This window comes from Antennarius striatus, chromosome 15 (assembly GCF_040054535.1).
Source record: "Antennarius striatus isolate MH-2024 chromosome 15, ASM4005453v1, whole genome shotgun sequence".
NCBI classification, from domain to species: domain Eukaryota; kingdom Metazoa; phylum Chordata; class Actinopteri; order Lophiiformes; family Antennariidae; genus Antennarius; species Antennarius striatus.
Window position 1 is genome coordinate 8,987,380 of NC_090790.1, and position 18,936 is coordinate 9,006,315.

The 18,936-nt window shown below is 41.2% G+C and overlaps 1 protein-coding gene across 1 annotated transcript in view; it reads right to left on the reverse strand.

The window, feature by feature from the left end:
• LOC137608841 (low-density lipoprotein receptor-like) overlaps positions 1-18,936 on the reverse strand; it is a 32,345-nt gene that overhangs the window by 3,019 nt on the left and 10,390 nt on the right. Inside the window, 18 exon segments of the mRNA XM_068335432.1 lie at positions 62-368; positions 1,163-1,399; positions 2,553-2,660; positions 3,274-3,399; positions 3,492-3,693; positions 3,783-3,917; positions 4,043-4,270; positions 4,392-4,646; positions 4,771-4,935; positions 5,033-5,234; positions 5,340-5,523; positions 5,652-5,859; positions 6,564-6,755; positions 6,902-7,092; positions 7,573-7,702; positions 7,785-8,014; positions 8,111-8,326; positions 8,720-8,868. Of these exon segments, the coding sequence (XP_068191533.1) occupies positions 62-368; positions 1,163-1,399; positions 2,553-2,660; positions 3,274-3,399; positions 3,492-3,693; positions 3,783-3,917; positions 4,043-4,270; positions 4,392-4,646; positions 4,771-4,935; positions 5,033-5,234; positions 5,340-5,523; positions 5,652-5,859; positions 6,564-6,755; positions 6,902-7,092; positions 7,573-7,702; positions 7,785-8,014; positions 8,111-8,326; positions 8,720-8,868 (3,465 nt within the window).

Below are 18,936 nucleotides of genomic sequence, written 5' to 3' on the forward strand. Positions count from 1 at the left end.
ACTGTCCTCCCAGAGAGTCAAGTCTGTGATTACCATAGATAAAGTATATACGCTTCCTCACCATGCATACTTTTTAAAGATGATAGAAGTACCGAGTATCAGTAAAGCACCGATACCGAAGACCGCAAAGATCACAGCCACAGGACTCGTTCCACTTTCTGTGTCTTGGCAGAACTCTCCCTGGTAGCCGGCTGCACACTGGCAGCGAGTGATTTTGCCATCTGTGATGCAGTTGCCATGACCGTGGCAGTGTTGGAGATCGCAGGATGTCGATGCTTTTTTGACGGAGTTCTTCTGGGCAATGGAAGACTCTGATGGACGGCCATCACCGACTTTGATGCCAAAAGATGCAGAATTTTGGTTTGGACCTGCCAACAAACTTAATATTAATAAGCAAACAACACAATTCAAATGCAATACAATTGTTCATAGTTATAATGATTTCAATTGAGATGAAGATTTTCCTGCAGTACATTTTAGGTATGACATGTAACCTCGTGAAGCCTGTTCATCACCAGAGACTCCAGTAAATGACACCACAGATGGGTTTTGTTACTTTTTTGTTACTGGGAGGAAGCAAAGTAAGATGTGTTTCCCTATTTTCAGTCAGCAAAGGCAGCAGACAGGCTGCTGGCGGTGGCTTCATATTATAAGCCTAACATATGGCCAATAGGCCATATGTTAGGCCATATGCTAGGAGGCAAAACATATTCATCCTAAAAGGAACGACTGAAACGTTTCAACAAGGAATGAGAAACCAGGGTGGACGTAACAGCCAGAATGTCTCAGCCACAATCATTAATTCCCTGATAAATTTCCTGTTCCAACATGTCAAAATGTCTGCTCTAGAACAGTTAAATAACTTTCATATACAGAATTTTAATCAGTGTAAATGACAAATTCAATATTGAGCTTCCCGTACATGGAATATTTTTTTTATTCAAACTTCAAATTGCAGTTAAACAAAGTTGGAGCCTATTCTGACTAATGACAAAACATGGAAAACAGAATAATCGATCACTTACTCGGTCACATTTGGTGATTAAAAAAAACACGACAAAACAGAATGGAATTGTTCCCTGGTGACACTTCCTCTTGAGTTGCTAATTAAATACTCAATACTTTCATGGGGAAATGATGGAAGCAAAATCACCCAACTCACAGTCCTGTTCGTCAGACTGGTCTGGGCAGTCCACATGTCCATCACAGAACTTGCTGCTGCTGATACATTTGCTATTGTCAAAGCAGGATTTTTGCCCAGTGGGGCAGATGGGTAGCTGGGCACAGGAAGTGGCATTTACAGAAGAGAAGCCCAATCCACATTTACATGTCCGACCGCCAGGATAGGACAGGCACAGCTGAGCACATCCACCATTGTTGTTTGAACAGCTATTAGTTCCTGAGGAAATGGGCAAAAACATTAAATTGAGAAACAAATATGTACTGGGTCCTAGAAAATTAAAGTGAAAACTTCAAAAAATTATTAATTCTGTAAATAATTTGTTGCAATTTGACATGAAAAATACTTAATTTAGATAATCAAAATTTACAAAAATATTTTGTAGTGACTGAGGAATTTTGAATCAACACTGATCCCCTCATGCTATGGACAGTTTAACACTGATGTTAGAATATGACTCCGGTGGTGACTCAAATGTTCTTTAGCAGTTTAAAACAGCACCCAATAACAAGCTGTTCGTTTGTAGGAGCAAACATTCCATGAGAAAAAAAAACTGTTCATGATTGTTATTAAAATTATTCAACGGATTTGCTCAAACAGGAGTTCCAAGAAAAGATGTTGCCTGTTCAGCACACAGTAACAGAGAGGTGTCTCTTCCATAGCAGCAAAGCTCACTCCCTCCTGGTATCGCATTACCCTTATCTATTCACCTCAGCGGGGCCTTTTTGTTTACAGAGTTGTCAGGTACCCCTTTCTGCTCCCGGTATTCAGAGACAAAAGAGAATGCTGAGATGACGATTATGTGTCTTCTTCTTGTATAAATGCTACAATTTCCTACTTGTGACTAAAAACAGGTTGAATGAGCTTTTGATTAACAATATGATCAGACACTGGTTCAGCCAGTCACTTGGTTAGCAGTACAAATATTGGTAGGAATAAACGAATCATATGATGACTACAGTAACAAGTTAGTTTCACAACTTCAGAATGTCCATGTTATACTTCACACAACCATTGGGTTCAAGTCTGTTAGTGACAGTGTCTCCAAACACAGTACTATTGTTAGACAGGTAACAAGACTGGATAAAACCTCAATGTGTTCCATGCATTTTGTAATCAGCATGTTGCCAGTCCGTTGTCTGAAATAACCAATGCCCTCACGCGCTCTGACGTTTGATGAGCCCTGCCAAGCCTTTCCTGACATCTGATGGCTCTCATTGGTGTTGCTTTTGTTGAGATCACCTCAACCTCAATGCAGTGTTTGCAGTACATTTTTGCTTCCTTATTCTAAAGCTCTGATTCTGCATTCCCCTCTGAAGAATGGAACTCCACTACCGACCTGGCAAAGCATTTATTACTTGCCTACACCTACCGGACTGAGTGTCGGGGCTGTAGGCCTTGATTTCCACCAGGCTGGTCTTTGTCTCAAACCACAGTTGATTGGGCTGCAGACCATCACTGAACCACATTTTGGTTACATCTACATGATTTGGAAACACAAAGAACAATAAAAATCAAATACTCAAGTCTGTGGACAAGTTAAGTTACCAGATGAGTTACCAGATGGCGGGTTTGAAGAAAAAGAACACCTTACAGAAAAAAAAAATTTGCAGGTCAAATAATTTACATACAAATGTATGAAGGAGATGACTGCAAACAGGTTTGTAGTGAATCATGCTTAGCTATGCTAATCTGTGATGCCATCTATTGACAGGAAGGTAGAAAAACAACAACAACAAAAACAAGTGAAAACCCAGACATACAATAAATCAATTTGCAAAAAAGGTTTTTAGGGTGGAGGAGTAAACCAAAAACGAAGGCCATGTTCAGGCACTGCAATAAAAGCCACAACAATAGTCCTGCTACATGTTGCACTGTATTTCATCCTGCACTAATTGCTGCAATATCTAATTTGGTTCATACACAGGATGATGGCAGGAACAGTCCATGTTGCAGCCTTCAGGGCTAAGCATCACAGAAGTATGCCAACTTCTACTTAAAGATGTCCCACTCTGTATGCATTAGCATATTTACGAATCTAACCATCTTTCCTTAACAGCAGGATATCATCAGAAACAAGAAGTCATTCTTACCTTTGTCTTTGGTGACCCAGAGCAGGATGTTCTCAGTGCGAGTGAAGGAGATGAGCGGACCTGGTCCTGTTTTGTATTGTTTGTACCCTGATCCATCCACTCCAATAGAGCCGATTATCCCCTCACCTGGTGGGAAAAAAAGAGTATTCAGGTACAAACAGGCAGGCACTGGGAAGAAAACCAACGTTACAGTGAACGTGAAGGTTTTATCTCCTCACCTGTGTCAGCCCAGTAGATAACCGTTCCTTGATTAGAAAAGACCAGTGAGGAGGGGATGCTCAGCTTCCTCCATAGTACCATTTTATTATGCCCATCCATCCAGGCACAGTCCACCTCCGCCTGGCTCTTACCCCCAATCAAATCAATAGCTGTGTAGCACACTCGCCCTGAGGGAGGATGTAATGCAATGGATGTGGTGCCCTAAGATGAATGAGGACAGACTGATGTAAATCCCACAGCTAAAAAGGATGGAAGAGCAAAAACAACAAATGCAAGCACTGAGGCCAAACCTTCAGCGATCCCTGCAGCAGCAAGGCGGTGTAGTTGTTATGGTGGGCGGTCACATGGAGATGAGGACTCTCAGCGCTGCTCCAGTAGAGGTTGGAGGTCACCCAGTCAACTGCCAGAGCTGTGACTGAATCATCCTGGTGAGAGAGAAGTGTTGTTCCAGACTTATAATTTCAGACACATTTAAGACTTGTCTTAAATATGTTGCTGCTAATGCTATAATCACATTTTAAAGCTGGCTGAAAACTCTGAATACACCTACTCTCAGTTTAATAACTTGTCCAGAGCTGGTCAAGCCCTGTCTTGACCTTGAGCTTCCCAGTTTCAGCATTTCCACTGATCTTTGTCCCACATCAGCCACATACAGAGAAAGTTGCTCGATGGACACGTCCAGCATCGAGGCTCCAGTTATCCCAGGAAGAGCTAAAGCTCGGTTTGCAGGCATTTTTTTAAGAGCAACACCATCACGATGCATGGAGTGCAGGTAAATCTGCATGTAGTGGGACAGTGATATGAGGAGAGGAAATGAGCAAGATGAGGATAAAACAAGTGCATTATTAATTAAAAATGTCCAGCCAGGTATGATTATCAGATTTGATGAGACCATTCACCTGGTAGACTGTCGATGGAGACAAAAGCAGGATAAAATCTGACTCTGCAGGCGGAGAGCAGGTAATCTTGTCCTTGGAAAGTAGCATCCCCTTTGGGCATCTACAAATAGCAGTAGGCCCACTCACTTCTGGAGTTCTCAGTGACCACACTGCTCCGGATTTGCCTCCCTCCGCCGGAACAAGGAGGCAGAGGTGGGAACATCGCAGCTGATCACAAGGGTTGGATATGGCAGGTTGGGAAAGTCTGTGCATTAGCTGGATAGAAAGGAAACAACCAGTCAGGGCTCAGAGCTGTGACAGTCACAGCTAACAGTAATGTCATAAATTTAAGGAACCTCATCAGGATGTATAACAACCACCCCCGAAAATGAAAACTCACTTTCAGACCAAATGGCTGCCCAGGTCTCTTCAAAAGAACCTTTTGATCTTTGCCAGTGTTTTTGTCGGCTGAGCGGATGGTCCTCCTTTTCGTGTCGGACCAGAACACTCTATCGTTAAAGACGGCAACAGAGAAGGGGTTTGGTGTTTCAGCCAGCTGCAGGATCTAGAGAAATGCAGGGAAAAGTCTACAGCATGAAAATAAATTGTCCTTAAATGTTAATAAAAAACCTTGAAGCTCGAAGTATGTAATAGATTTGTACCTTCACATTGTCACCGTTCAGAGAGGCTGAACCAATGCAGCGCAGCTTCTCGTCGGCCCAGTACACCCTGTTGTCCAGGAGGTCGTAGGCCAGACTGACTGGCCAACTCAGGTCTCTGCTCACCACCACCTTCCTCTTTGAGCCATCCATCCCGGCTCGCTCGATCTGAGGACTGCTGCCAATCTCAGACCAAAGCATCAACCTGACAATAGTGATGTACATGATGTATAGATGTAAAACTTATCGGAGGATCAATGGAGTTGGAAGTAGGTGAAATGGATGTTTTATTCCTTGTTGAGCACCTTACCCTCTATGTGGCAGCAGAACCAATGAGCTCGGCTGCTCCAGGTCTTCTCCCAGGACCACAGTGTGTTCCTGGGAGCTCACTGTGTTATCACTGAGCTTTACAGCCAGAATCTGACCCACCAGTCCGTCCACCCAATACAGGTTCTTACCAACCCAGTCCACCGCGATGAAATCTGACTTCACCCCTGTAATAATCATTTGAATGCAGAAATCAAAAATTGTTTGAAGAAATTAGGAACAAATTCATTTAATTTCCATGAGCGTATCTTTTTCTGTCAGATGTTGGTTAGTCAAGCTCCTTAGGCAGCGATACCTTTGGTAAGGGTTCCTTTATTATTGGAGTTTTTCATATCAGCCCAACGGATACTCTGGTAATCAGGGCTCAACCAGTAAATCCTCTGCTGATTCCATAGAAAATCAAGAGAGAAAACTGGCCGTCTGGCAGAAGACAGGAGACGCAGGGTGCTGCTGTGGACCCCCAGCAGCAGCAGCTCAGACTGCACCGAGGCCAGAAGCAAAGGCTCGTCTGCAGATACAAACATGGTTCATTAACACATTTCTGGGGCTTCTCCAGAATGTATCAGAGCAAAATGCATTCCTCAAAACTAGTTTTGTCTGAATCAGACGAAATCATGTTTAGGTCATAAATTAGATCACAGGAGTTTATTACCCAAGGCTGTTTTAAAGTTGCATTCTGTATATTTTAAGATTAATTTGGTACCATAATTGCAGACTGATTAAGTTTTGGACTTGGAAATAAAAAAAATGTCTAAACGGTGAAGTGATCACACTGTATGGATAGAAACACCCTCTTCAAAACTTTAATATATTAAAACAAGTAACCAGTACTAATCGTATAATTTTTATTATTAAAACCATTGGTAACTGGTTATTAAAACTACCACCCAATGCTCTTCTTTCAAGACGCTAGTCAGCTATAGTGTGATATTCATCAACTCTGCAGAATTTAACATTTTTGTGAAGTCTGAAAGCTTCAGATAATTGCTGCAGCAGCAGACGCTATGGTTTTCGTTTTTTTGAGGTATTAGACAAAATTAAATTTGGAAATTGCAGTAACTCATTACATTGTACTGCACATTTCAAGTTACAATGACAATTGTGTAGCTGAGCAGGAGATTTCTTTTTAACATTTCAGTGTCCGCTGACAATTAAGATCTTCCTACCAGGTGAAACAAATTCTAGATTCATATGACAAGAGGCCAACAGCACCTTTCGTCTTGCAACTTTCATTGTCTGGCTCCAGGTAGAATCCAGGGTGGCAATGACAGCTATAGGACCCACGTGTGTTCAGGCAGGTATGTTTGCACACAGTATGGGACACTGTGTTGCACTCGTCAATGTCCATACAGGAAACAGCATTAGAGCGTAGCCTGAAACCTGCAGCACAGTAGCATTTCTGCAAAAATACACAATATTAAACTGAGAAAAACAAAAGGAGCTAAAATGTTAACAGTATGCTATACTTTTAACATAGTATAGCATATTAACATTCATTTTACAACAAAACAGGAAAATAACCACTGGCATGTTGTCTGTACTAACCGGGCCATCTGGGGTGCTCACACAGTGGTGGTCACAATGAGGCGCTGATGGGCTGGAGCAGTTTTGTTGAGCACATCCTTTGCCTTCATCTGAACTATCAGCACAGTTGGTGAAGCCATTACACACCAGGCGTGAGTCCACACACTCACCGCTACCACACTGGTAGAGGTGAGACGGGCATCTCTGGAAACCTGTGAATGCAGAGGCTGATTTATTAGCATACATCAATGCATGTGATTGCATTTCCTCTCATATGTAGAGGTTACAAAAAAAAAAAAACCTGTTCCGACATGCTACATGAAGCCTAAATCTGGTTTAATGAAATGAATGGAGTGCTGTCTAATCAGCATCAAGAAGAAAATGCAATGGACCATTTCCTCAATGCACTGCTGTTATAAATTATTTTGTGTGACACCTATTTATTGCAGCTTAATGCACCACAAAATTAGATTATGCATGACTGGAGAAGCCATTACCTGCACTGATGCACTTGAACAGATACTGTACTACAAATAAATGACCCATATCTCATAGAAATAAATTCAGTATTAGTCATCTTGAAAAAGAATAGTTGTGCAATTAATCTTATTCCGACAGGCCTGCATGCACCCAGTGATCTTGGACAAGAAAATGGCTGAAGCCGGGTGATATTTGGGTGGAGCCATGCTCACATTTGTCCTCATCCATGCCATTGTAACAGTCTTTCTTTCCATCACACCTCCAAGACAGAGGGATGCACTGACTGCTGTCTCCACACTGCCACTGATATTTCCTGCATTTTGTCGGCAGTGTTGCACAGTTCTGGATATAAATCAGACCACGTTGAAAATAACTTCTATGCTTAAGAAAAACATTCCCTTCTCACATTTGACAGTCTCTTCACCTTCTCATCCGATCCATCTTTGCAGTCTTCCTCACCATCACAGAGCCATTCTTTCTGCAGACACTGGTGGCTGTGTGGACACTGGAGCTGCATCGGGCAGCGGGGGGGTCTTCTGCAATCCACCTCATCAGAGTGGTCACTGCAGTCGGCATATCCATCACATCTCAAACCCTCGGACACACACTGCCCACTAGCACAGCGATACTCATTGGTCTCACAGGCCACCAATCCTGGAAAGAAGAAACCTCATTAAACATTTTCAAAACTTTTTTTTTTTTAAAGTATGTTGTTTGGTTCTTTGCAAGGAAACATTTGACATTACTAACCACATTTTTCCTCATCTGCCCCATCCGCACAGTCTCTTTCTCCGTCACACAGGAAAGACAGTGGTATACAGCGCGTGTTATTATCACAGCGCTGTTGGCATCCCTCAATCAGAGTTGAACAGTCGATTTCATCTGACTGGTCTTGACAATCGCTCTGCCCATCACAAACCTGCTCCGGTGGAATGCAGCGGTTTCCGTGGGCACACTGAAACTCCGCTGGGAAATTAAAAAAACGAGTCCTCAAAGACAATATAGTACGACCTGTCATTTTTACAATTTATTACAGACTGACCTGTTAGAAATTAATCAAACTAAAGTATAGCTTCCAATTTATGCTCTAAACATTGTGCTGGTTTGTTGCAAACTGATCAAATTTTGCAATAAATTATCATTCGTTAGCAAAGGGGAAGTCTAATCATAAGAAATGCCTGAAAAATCAAAACCTTACGAACAGACAAAAAAGCTGTGAATTCATCCCTCAGATTATAATGAAATAAAGCTCTTTGGTGATGAAAATACTGAAAACACTTTCAAAATAAAGTCCTTTAATAACGACGAGCATGATGACACTGCTTTAAGCTGTTCTGCAGCAGAAACAATTCAACAAACCTGCTTTACATGCAGATGCACAGTCCTCTTCATCTGATCCATCCCGGCAGTCTCTCTCTCCGTCACACACATGGCTATACGAGACACACTCCAGGCCATCTGTACACGGCTTGAAGCCATTGCGGCACCTCAGTGGGGCTGATCTGGAACTGAGCCCGTACAGAGGAGCTTGGCGGAAAGAAGATTATATATTCAGTACGTTAAGAAGATGCCAGCCTTCGACTTTGAAATCCGGGCAAGGATTCTCTGAAGATAATTCCGGACTTGACCGACAAATAAAAAGTCATGTGAGCTTGCTAGCAGAGGAACATTGCCATATGTTTGGTTTAGAATAATTACTGAACTTGCTGGTTCAGACTCCTGCTGATTGGTAGGTACAAGTGTATAATTAGAGTATTTTTATACAGCAAGGACATGAGGTATAGAAGAAAGTAGTACTCTAACACAAAGATCTACAACTGCTGTAATCTATTGATTTCAAACATTTTATAATTTAATGGCTAGCTTACAGGGAGCAGTGGGACCTGTCGGCTGACACCACTTCTCATCTGAGCCATCAGGACAGTGGGAACGACCGTCACACACTTTAACCTTTGGAACACAAGCCCTCCGATCGCTGCACAAGAAGTCATCTGTGCAGCCAAGAAACAGGAAGACACGGGATAAAATTAAAGCACCTCAATGCTGCCCGATGTACAGTTTCAGCACTGTGAAACATTCTGCAAGCCAAACTAGCGTATCTCATTATCTTGTTACATACATTTTCCTTAAAACAAACATACCTGAGTTTTTGCACTGGACTACACATTTGCTTTCATCAAATCCATCTGGACAATCACGTCGTCCATCACACAGTTGTTTTTGAGAAATACACTTTGATGAGCCTGGACACACTACTGATGGGGTGATGCAAGTTGTTGTGGTGGAAGGAAGAGGGGGCTCTGTTACATCTAAAACGGGGTCTGCAAAGTTTAAAAATGTGGAAATCAAAAGTTGAAGCACTCACATGTGGGGCTGTTTGCTAGAAAAACTTAAGGTAAATACACAAATAAGTTAATGTTCATGTCAAGTTTAAGATATAAGTTTGTTTTATTTCATTAGGGTTAAGTTCCACGAACATGTTTACTATTATTACAACAAAACATGAAGACTTACTGCAACCAAATTCATCTGAGCCATCAATGCAGTCCTTCTCTCCATCACACAGGAAGTCCTTTGGGAGGCAGCGACTATCATCTGCACAGTGATAGTCACAGCTCTTGCTTCGTGCTCTGCAGTCCAGTTCATCCGACTGGTCCCGACACTGAGACCTCCCGTCACACACCTGAGAGTCTGGGATGCACATCTTCCCGTGTGAACACTGAAACTCACCTGGGAAAAAGAATAAAGGTTTTTTAATGAAACAACACTGGATGATCCTCCAAATGACATTAGAAACTTGACAATGGCATTGTCCTCTAAAATAGATTGCAGAAACATTTGTTGGTGTATATTTTTGTGCTAAAATATCTTTGATGGTAAACTTCAGTGATTTGATTTTAATAGAAGTTTAAAAAATAACCTTGTTTGCAAGTTTGCATGCATCCCTGTTCATCTGATCCATCCAAACAGTCATTTTCTCCATCACATAAATGACTGTATAAAACGCATTCTGTGCCATCATCACATGGCTTTGACCCTCTCATACACTTGATGGCATTCGTTCGGCCAGTAGGCGGCGCTAAAGTCGGACAGTTGATCTCATCTGAGGCATCTTGGCAATGAGAGCGGCCGTCACAAACCAGACTCTTGGGGACACAGCTCCTACGATCCTTGCACAGAAAATCGGCTGAAGAGAAAGATGTTAAAATGATTACAATCATACAAAAGCAATAATTCAACAGAAAGAAAGGTTTAAGATAAACAGCTAGTTAAAGGTGGGTCCTGAACACAGGACTTTGTATTAGAGCATGTGTCAAACTCAAGGCCTCGGGGCCCAGTGTGTCCCGCCAGGGCATAAAAGGTCAGAGTGTCTAAAAATAAATAGGTCAGAAGTGTGCTTTGACCAAAACTACATTTCCCACAACGCAGTAATTCAACCCTTTTCAACTCTGACAAACTTATTTTGAACAAAGTCAATGTCCTAACTTTTATGATCTTATTTTTCTTTATTCACTTGGGTAGTTTGATCCGTGATAGATGGAGTTGTGGGTTTCATAACCTGACAGATTAAAAGGATTTATGTTATAACAGAACATGTTTTTTCAGTGTCACCAACATCTGTAACTTGAATAAGTAATAAATTCAGAATTATTTAACATTAAGGAGTAGTTGCATTTATTTCACATTACTTTGTTACATTTGAGGACAGTCATTATTGCTGATGTGTCCCTCTGTGAAAATGAGTTTGACACCCTTGTATTGGAGTAAACAGTGAATGGAGCTTTAGGTAAAGATAGTACTGTGTTGAAACTTGGCAGTTTCAAAGCAGCATATAAAACTAATTCTATTTAGCCGTGTCATCCAGGCCAACAACACAGCATGACTACTTACTCTTGTCAGGGCATCTTTTTATACATTTCTTCTCATCAGACGCATCAGGACAGTCTCTCCTTCCATCACAAAACTGAGTTGGGTTGATGCATAAAGATGAACCTGGACACAGAACTGAGGGACTGGTGCAGGGTGGATTGGTGGCTGTCTCAGTAAATGACTTGAGAGGTGGAGGAGATTCATTCAAGTTCAGATTTTCTGCAAGAATGGTTGTGGGAGTGTCTGCCACATCTGCAAATATTTAACCAACATTTCAGCAACTGTGCAGTTTGATTTTAAGCCATCAATTTAATAATTTTATCACTGTAAAAGCAATCGATACTCACCACATCCTACTTCATCCGATCCATCCTTACAATCCACCTCTCCATCACAAACATGAAGAAAAAGAACACATTCAGTTCCATCTTGACACAGTCTGGAGTCTCTACGACATCTTAAGACAGTCGTTCTGCTTGTAGAAGGAGCTCCAGTCGGACAGTTGATCTCATCTGAGCCGTCTTGGCAATGAGAGCGGCCGTCACAAACCAGACTCCTGGAGACACAGCTCCGACGGTCCTTGCACAGAAACTCAGCTGAAGAGAAAAAATTGGACGAGTTGTCAAAAATCATACAAAAACAACGAGATAGAATCGTTTACTTTCCAAGAGTGGTTGAGTTCAGACAAGATGTCTAAATCATTATATGACTACTTACTCTTGTCAGAACAACTTTTTAGGCAGTTTTCATCAGATCCATCTGGGCAGTCTTTCCTTCCATCACAAAACTGAGCTGGTTCAATGCATAAAGAGGAACCTGGACACAGAACTGAAGGACTGGTGCAGGATGGCTCAGTGAGGGGTTTGACAGGGAGACGAGGTTCATTTAAGTCCTCTGTGGTGTCAGTAGGAACAATCTCTGCAGCATGTAAAACATGTTTCACCACAAAATACTACTTTTGATTTAAAACATCAGATTATTATTTGATGATCAGTATTAGTAATTAGATACAAGCATAAGGTCTAATATTCCTATAGCCTCCTTTTTAAGCCACAAAGCAATTTTATCTTCATAGCAGTTTGAAAATGCACAAAAACTCACCACATCCTACTTCATCTGATCCATCCTTACAATCCACCTCTCCATCACAAACATGAAGAAAAAGAACACATTCAGTTCCATCTTGACACAGTCTGGAGTCTCTACGACATCTTAAGACAGTCGTTCTGCTTGTAGAAGGAGCTCCAGTCGGACAGTTGATCTCATCCGAGCCGTCTTGGCAATGAGAGCGGCCGTCACAAACCAGACTCCAGGAGACACAGCTCCGACGGTCGTTACAGCGGAAGTCAGCTATAGAAGAAAGAAGACATTCAAGATGTGACTAGAACAGTACTAGATTACTTCTGTATACTTCAAATGTACGTACCAGGACTAATTTGTGTTCACACCTCTGTGTCCACAATGACACCCTTTAAGGAACAACTTTTCAAATAACCCATTATGACTACTTACTCTTGTCAGGGCATCTTTTTATACATTTCTTCTCATCAGACGCATCAGGACAGTCTGTCCTTCCATCACAAAACTGAGTTGGGTTGATGCATAAAGATGAACCTGGACACAGAACTGAGGGACTGGTGCAGGGTGGCTCAGTGATGGGTTTGACGGGGAGAGGAAATTCACTTTGACTCTCTGCAGCATCTAAAAGAAATTGATGACTTAAAAATCTCAGGATTACATTATTAACAGTATACGGTGCAATCTTCCAGTAGTCGCAATTATAAGATGCTGATACCATGCCATTTTTGATTTCTATTATTCATACTTGAATCTTTTGGGTCAGGGGTACCCAACCCCTAGTCCGAAACATGAATTGATACCAATCCACTAACAAATATTTTATGGTACAAAATATTTTTTTTATTTGAGTTTCCGGATCATCTTTAGCTGCAGACCGCATTGCTAAAGCTAAGAAGCACTTTACTATTGGGAAAGAACTGATTCCCACTGACTCAAGATCATGGTAAGTTGATATTATACTAAAAAAATTCTTTAATTGCCCAATATAAAGTGCAATGGTTCAGATGAAATACTACGAATCCACAAAGGTTTTTATAATTTAAACACCCGAGCCTCTAACCTGTCCGTGGAAACATTTTAGTACATAAAACTGGTCCCTGGTATAAAAAAGTGTGAAGATCACTGTCTTAGGTATAAAACAAGACCGCTTATTAATTCTACTTGTCCACAAAGCATTTTGTAATTTATAAAAACGCAGTCATACACAAACTCACCACATCCTACTTCATCCGATCCATCCTTGCAATCCATCTCTCCATCACAAATATGAATAAAAAGAACACATTCAGTTCCATCTTGACACAGTCTGGAGTCTCTACGACATCTTAAGACAGTCGTTCTGCTTGTAGAAGGAGCTCCAGTCGGACAGTTGATCTCATCTGAGCCGTCTTGGCAATGAGAGCGGCCGTCACAAACCAGAGTCTTGGGGATGCAGCTCCGACGGTCTTTGCAGCGGAAGTCATCTATCAAAAGTACAAGATGTTCAACACTGGATGACTTCTGTATGGTCCAAATTAGCAGGATCAATAATCCAAATGTAATGTTTGTTCTCAAATCAATTCATTTAAGAAGTCAGCTGTAGAAGAAAAAAACATTCAAAGATGTGACTACAACGGTACTAGATTACTTCTCTATACTTTAAGTTAACAGCGTAGGCATACCAAGAATCATGTGTGTTCACACCACTGGGTCCGCAATGACACCCTCTGAGGAACAACTTTTCAAATAACGCAACATGACTACTTACTCTTGTCAGGGCATCTTTTTATACATTTCTTCTCATCAGACGCATCAGGACAGTCTCTCCTTCCATCACAAAACTGAGTTGGGTTGATGCATAAAGATGAACCTGGACACAGAACTGAGGGACTGGTGCAGGGTGGATTGGTGGCTGTCTCAGTAAATGACTTGAGAGGTGGAGGAGATTCATTCAAGTTCAGATTTACTGCAAGAATGGCTGTGGGAGTGTCTGCCACATCTGCAAATATTTAACCAACATTTCAGCAACTCTGCAGTTTGACTTTAAACCATCAATTTAATAATTTTATCACTGTAAAAGCACTCGATACTCACCACATCCTACTTCATCCGATCCATCCTTACAATCCATCTCTCCATCACAAACATGAAGAAAAAGAACACATTCAGTTCCATCTTGACACAGTCTGGAGTCTCTACGACATCTTAAGACAGTCGTTCTGCTTGTAGAAGGAGCTCCAGTCGGACAGTTGATCTCATCTGAGCCGTCTTGGCAATGAGAGCGGCCGTCACAAACCAGACTCCTGGAGACACAGCTCCGACGGTCCTTGCACAGAAACTCAGCTGAAGAGAAAAAATTGGACGAGTTGTCAAAAATCATACAACAAGATGGGATCCTTTACTTTGCAAGAGTGGTTGAGCTCTGGATCATAATTGACGACTTACTCTTCTTAGCGCAACCTTTGACACAATTTTCATCAGATCCATCAGGACAGTCTTTCCTTCCATCACAAAACTGAGCTGGTTTGATGCATAAAGAGGAACCTGGACACAGAACTGAAGGACTGGTGCAGGATGGCTCAGTCAAAGGTTTGACAGGGAGACGAGGTTCAAGTAAGTCTGCTGTGGTGTCAGTAGGAACAATCTCTGCAGTATCCAAGAAAACAACACAATGGAAAGCAAAATTTTGACTTCAAAAGTATCACACAGTATTGTCTTATTCATAATATAACACATAGCAGTATATGCGAGAACAGGTAAACCTCATTAGTCCAAGATTTCTTGTTGCCTCCATTATAATCCATATATATTAAGTTTTTACAGAAAACCTTTCATAGTAGATAGCATCTGTCTACAAAACATTTAGCAATTTTTCAAAAAAGCAATCATTCGGATACTCACCACATCCATCTTCATCTGATCCATCCCGACAATCCGCCTCTCCATCACAAACATGACTATAGAGGACACATTCTGTGCCATCTCGACACATTCTGGAGCCGATGCGACATCTGAGGGCGTTCGTTCGAGCTGCAGCTGTAGTTACACTTGGACAGTTGATCTCATCTGAGCCGTCTCGGCAATGAGAGCGGCCGTCACAAACCAGAGTCTTGGGGATGCAGCTCCGACGATCTTTGCAGCGGAAGTCATCTTGAAAAACAGATGTAAAATGCAAACTTTCAAATGTTAATGAACTATATTTTCATATTTCAACATACTTTAGTATTTGCTGAGCATGATTGACTTGTTACATTTGAGATCAGAGAAAAGACATTAAAATCTTACTTTGTGAGGGACATTCTGTCACACAGTTCTGTTCATCAAAGCCATCGGGACAATCTTTAAAACCATTGCAAAACTGATTCGGCAAAATGCAGACGAGAGAAGAGTGGGGGCAGAGCACAGAGGGGCTGTTGCAGACCAGCGAAGTCTGAGCAGGAAGTTTGGTCACTGGATGCATTTCATATGATTGATCCACATTGAGCTTTGTTGAACTTGTAGTCTGTCCCAGGACCTCTTGAGGATACAAATAGTTCTGTTACTATTTGAGAAACTAATTACAAAGGTAATTTTAAATATTTTTTATCATCAGTAGAATTAAAATAGATCACATCACTGATCCTTTAATTGTGGATTCCATAATGTTAGTGAATAGTGTTAGGAAACTCACCACATCACTGCTGATCCATCCCAACAATCCTTTTACCCATCACACACACGTATGTATAAAATACACCCTGTGCCATCCTTTTATGATTTTGAGCCAATAGCATACTCCAGGACATTTCCCCAAGATGTACCTGAAGTTCCGGTCAGACAGCCAACCTCATCTGAACCATCCTGACAATGAGAATGACCATCACAGACAAAGTTCCTGGAGATACAACTCCTGCGGTTCTGGCACATGAAATCCACTGAAATTGGAAGACAGGGAAAAAAAGAAACAGAAACAAGTTATACATCAGTGGTAAAAATGTTCATTCATATCACTTCGAAACCACACTGCCCGTTCCAGTGAATTCAAAACTGCTTTACCTTTGGAACTACATTTGGTGACACAGAAATCCTCATCATCGCCCTCAGGACAGTTCTTTTTACTGTCACACTGCTGGGCTTTTGAGATGCAGACTGTAGAGTGTTGGCACTGAATAGACTGTTCATCACAGACAGAATTATTGGGCACTGCGGAAAGTTATATAAGGAATACAGGAAATTTAGAAGCAAGTACAAGTTTTTCGTAACATTTTAAGTGAAATAGCTCCCTCCATAAACTGATAACACAATCATGCTGAATTAGCTTGTAAATGTCGATTCTTGCTGTTCACTTCCTCTGAGGAAGACTAACAGGTTCTAACCTGCACTGACGTTCCTGAGTGCAGAGATTACACTTAACACTTGACCTCCGACATGTGTATCACTGATGGAGCTCCTGTCACGCTGGTCCCAGAGAGTCATGACATCATTTGAGAGTGATAACAGGAAGGGCTCAAAGGCAGCAACAATTGAGCCTGAAATGTTCCATCTTTTACCAGCATGGTGGCTTCTTAATTTCACCAAACTCATCGTTGTTAAACCTGTAAAAAAAAAGTACAAGACCCAAAACTCCAATAGGTTGAGCTTCAAAAGTAAGCCTTTAAAAGTGACTAAACATTAAATGTATTACTGCCTGTAAAGAATGAAATGAATGTGAGCATACTACTGATTCTAAAAGGTAAAAATTAGTTACTGAGGTGCATTTATTATGACCAACATTACCCACTTCTTAAAGCTGTGAACTTGACCGTCTTAAAAGATTTACCAATATCTTGTTTCTTGATATTTCTCCAAAACAGATTCAGATGGTGGACATTGAGCATCACATTTATACTTCCAAATTCAAGTTACAGACCTGCCCTTTTTGAGTTCCACAGTAGACTATGAGCCCAGAGATCGAAGGCAATGCTGCCCCTGATTCCTCCCGCTAATTGTAGTAACTCCTTGACTGGCCCCCCCAACATGCTCATGGTGAAGATTCTGTCTCCCTCCAGCCACAGGACGCCACCCGTCAGCCAGTCGAGATACAGATCTTGAATCTCTTTCGTCGTATGATACAGCTGTTGTTGATATTGATTGTTAGTGGTTGTGGTTCCAATGCTGCTTTGGTCACATGACACCCAATAAAGATTCCCCGTCCTCTGGTCAATTTTTATTACACAAACTGTAAAGAAAAAAACAATTACTTCAGAAAAAAAAAGGGCACAGCAGTTAAATCAAAAGCCAGTTCGGCTTCAGCTCAGCTGAAGAAGTTATTCATTACATTACATTCAGTAAGAACATGTCCATCAAAATGCTCAATTTGCAGTGGAATAACAGAACAAATAAATCTTCAATTTGAAAGGTTTTAGACAGGAATTGTTACATTTTGCAAGACATCACTTGACTGTAACAGATTGTTTTCTCCATTTCTCTAGAGTAACTTGTGCTCTAAAGAAAACAAACTTGAAATACAAACCTGGTAAAAGTGTTGGGACCACCTCTGTCTTCACCTGGGTTAGACTGGTACGTTGGATGTGGCCAGTCTGGTTACACCAGTACAGCCATTTTCTGTACCAGTCCAAATCAAATGACAGGATGCCATCATCAGTGGCAAATAGCCGAGTTTTAGTAGAATCTCTGCCTTGAAACTCCAGCATGGTGATGGTGTTAGTGGTACCATAAATAAACCTTGGATCTGTGGGACAAAACAACACTGACATTTACCCAGGTTATAAGAGGATTTTTTTTTTTAAAAAGCTACTGTTGTGGCTTTTCTATCTGTGCCAAATTGAAACTCAAAGTATTTACATAATTTTTAATCAGTTTGAGGCATTTTGTCAACAAAGGATATTATGAGCAGAACTGGATACAATTTACTTTCCCTGTAAAGTGACAAAATAAGGATGAGGAAAATAAAAGTTTGTTGAACCTACATTCACAGGTTCCATCAATCAAAAGTACTTTGGAGTTTGGACATGCACAGGTGAATCCAGCAGGGTTGGCTTTACTTAGCTGGCAGAGGTAGCATGGAGTCTTTGCACATGCAGAAGAACCTGATTGATGACAGGATGTTATGCTGTGTACCACCATTAGATGTGAAAGAAACTATGACAACTCCACAACATACGTGAAGATTACAAAAAAACCCCCAAAATTTCTTAATATCCGACAAGGACATAATCGTACATGTGTTTTGTAAATAAGTATTCCATTAAAAAGTAAACGTTCCTGGGTACTGTGCACAGAAAAGCCACCATAATGTCCAACATCAGCAGAAATTCAGAAGAGATACTGTTAACTGTAATCCATAACATTGCACATCACGCATCCATTGTACCTTGAGGTTGCTGTAGCTCATGGTAAACAGTAAATACTGGTAGTGTTGCTTTCGAGATGAACTTCCTTTTGTCCGTTTGGTTCTGTGGAACTTGCCACAGTCCTTTTTCATCAGCCCAGTAAAAAAAACTTTCAAACACAGCCAAGCTGAGAGCCGGTCGTCTTTTAAACAGTCCTGCGAAGGAGTAATGTCCTGTCCCATCCAACTTCACCGTCTCTATTGACTGGATGAAATAATGTCATGTTTAATATGACAGATTTTGAAAGATTAATGAAATTAAGGCCAAACAAGGGGC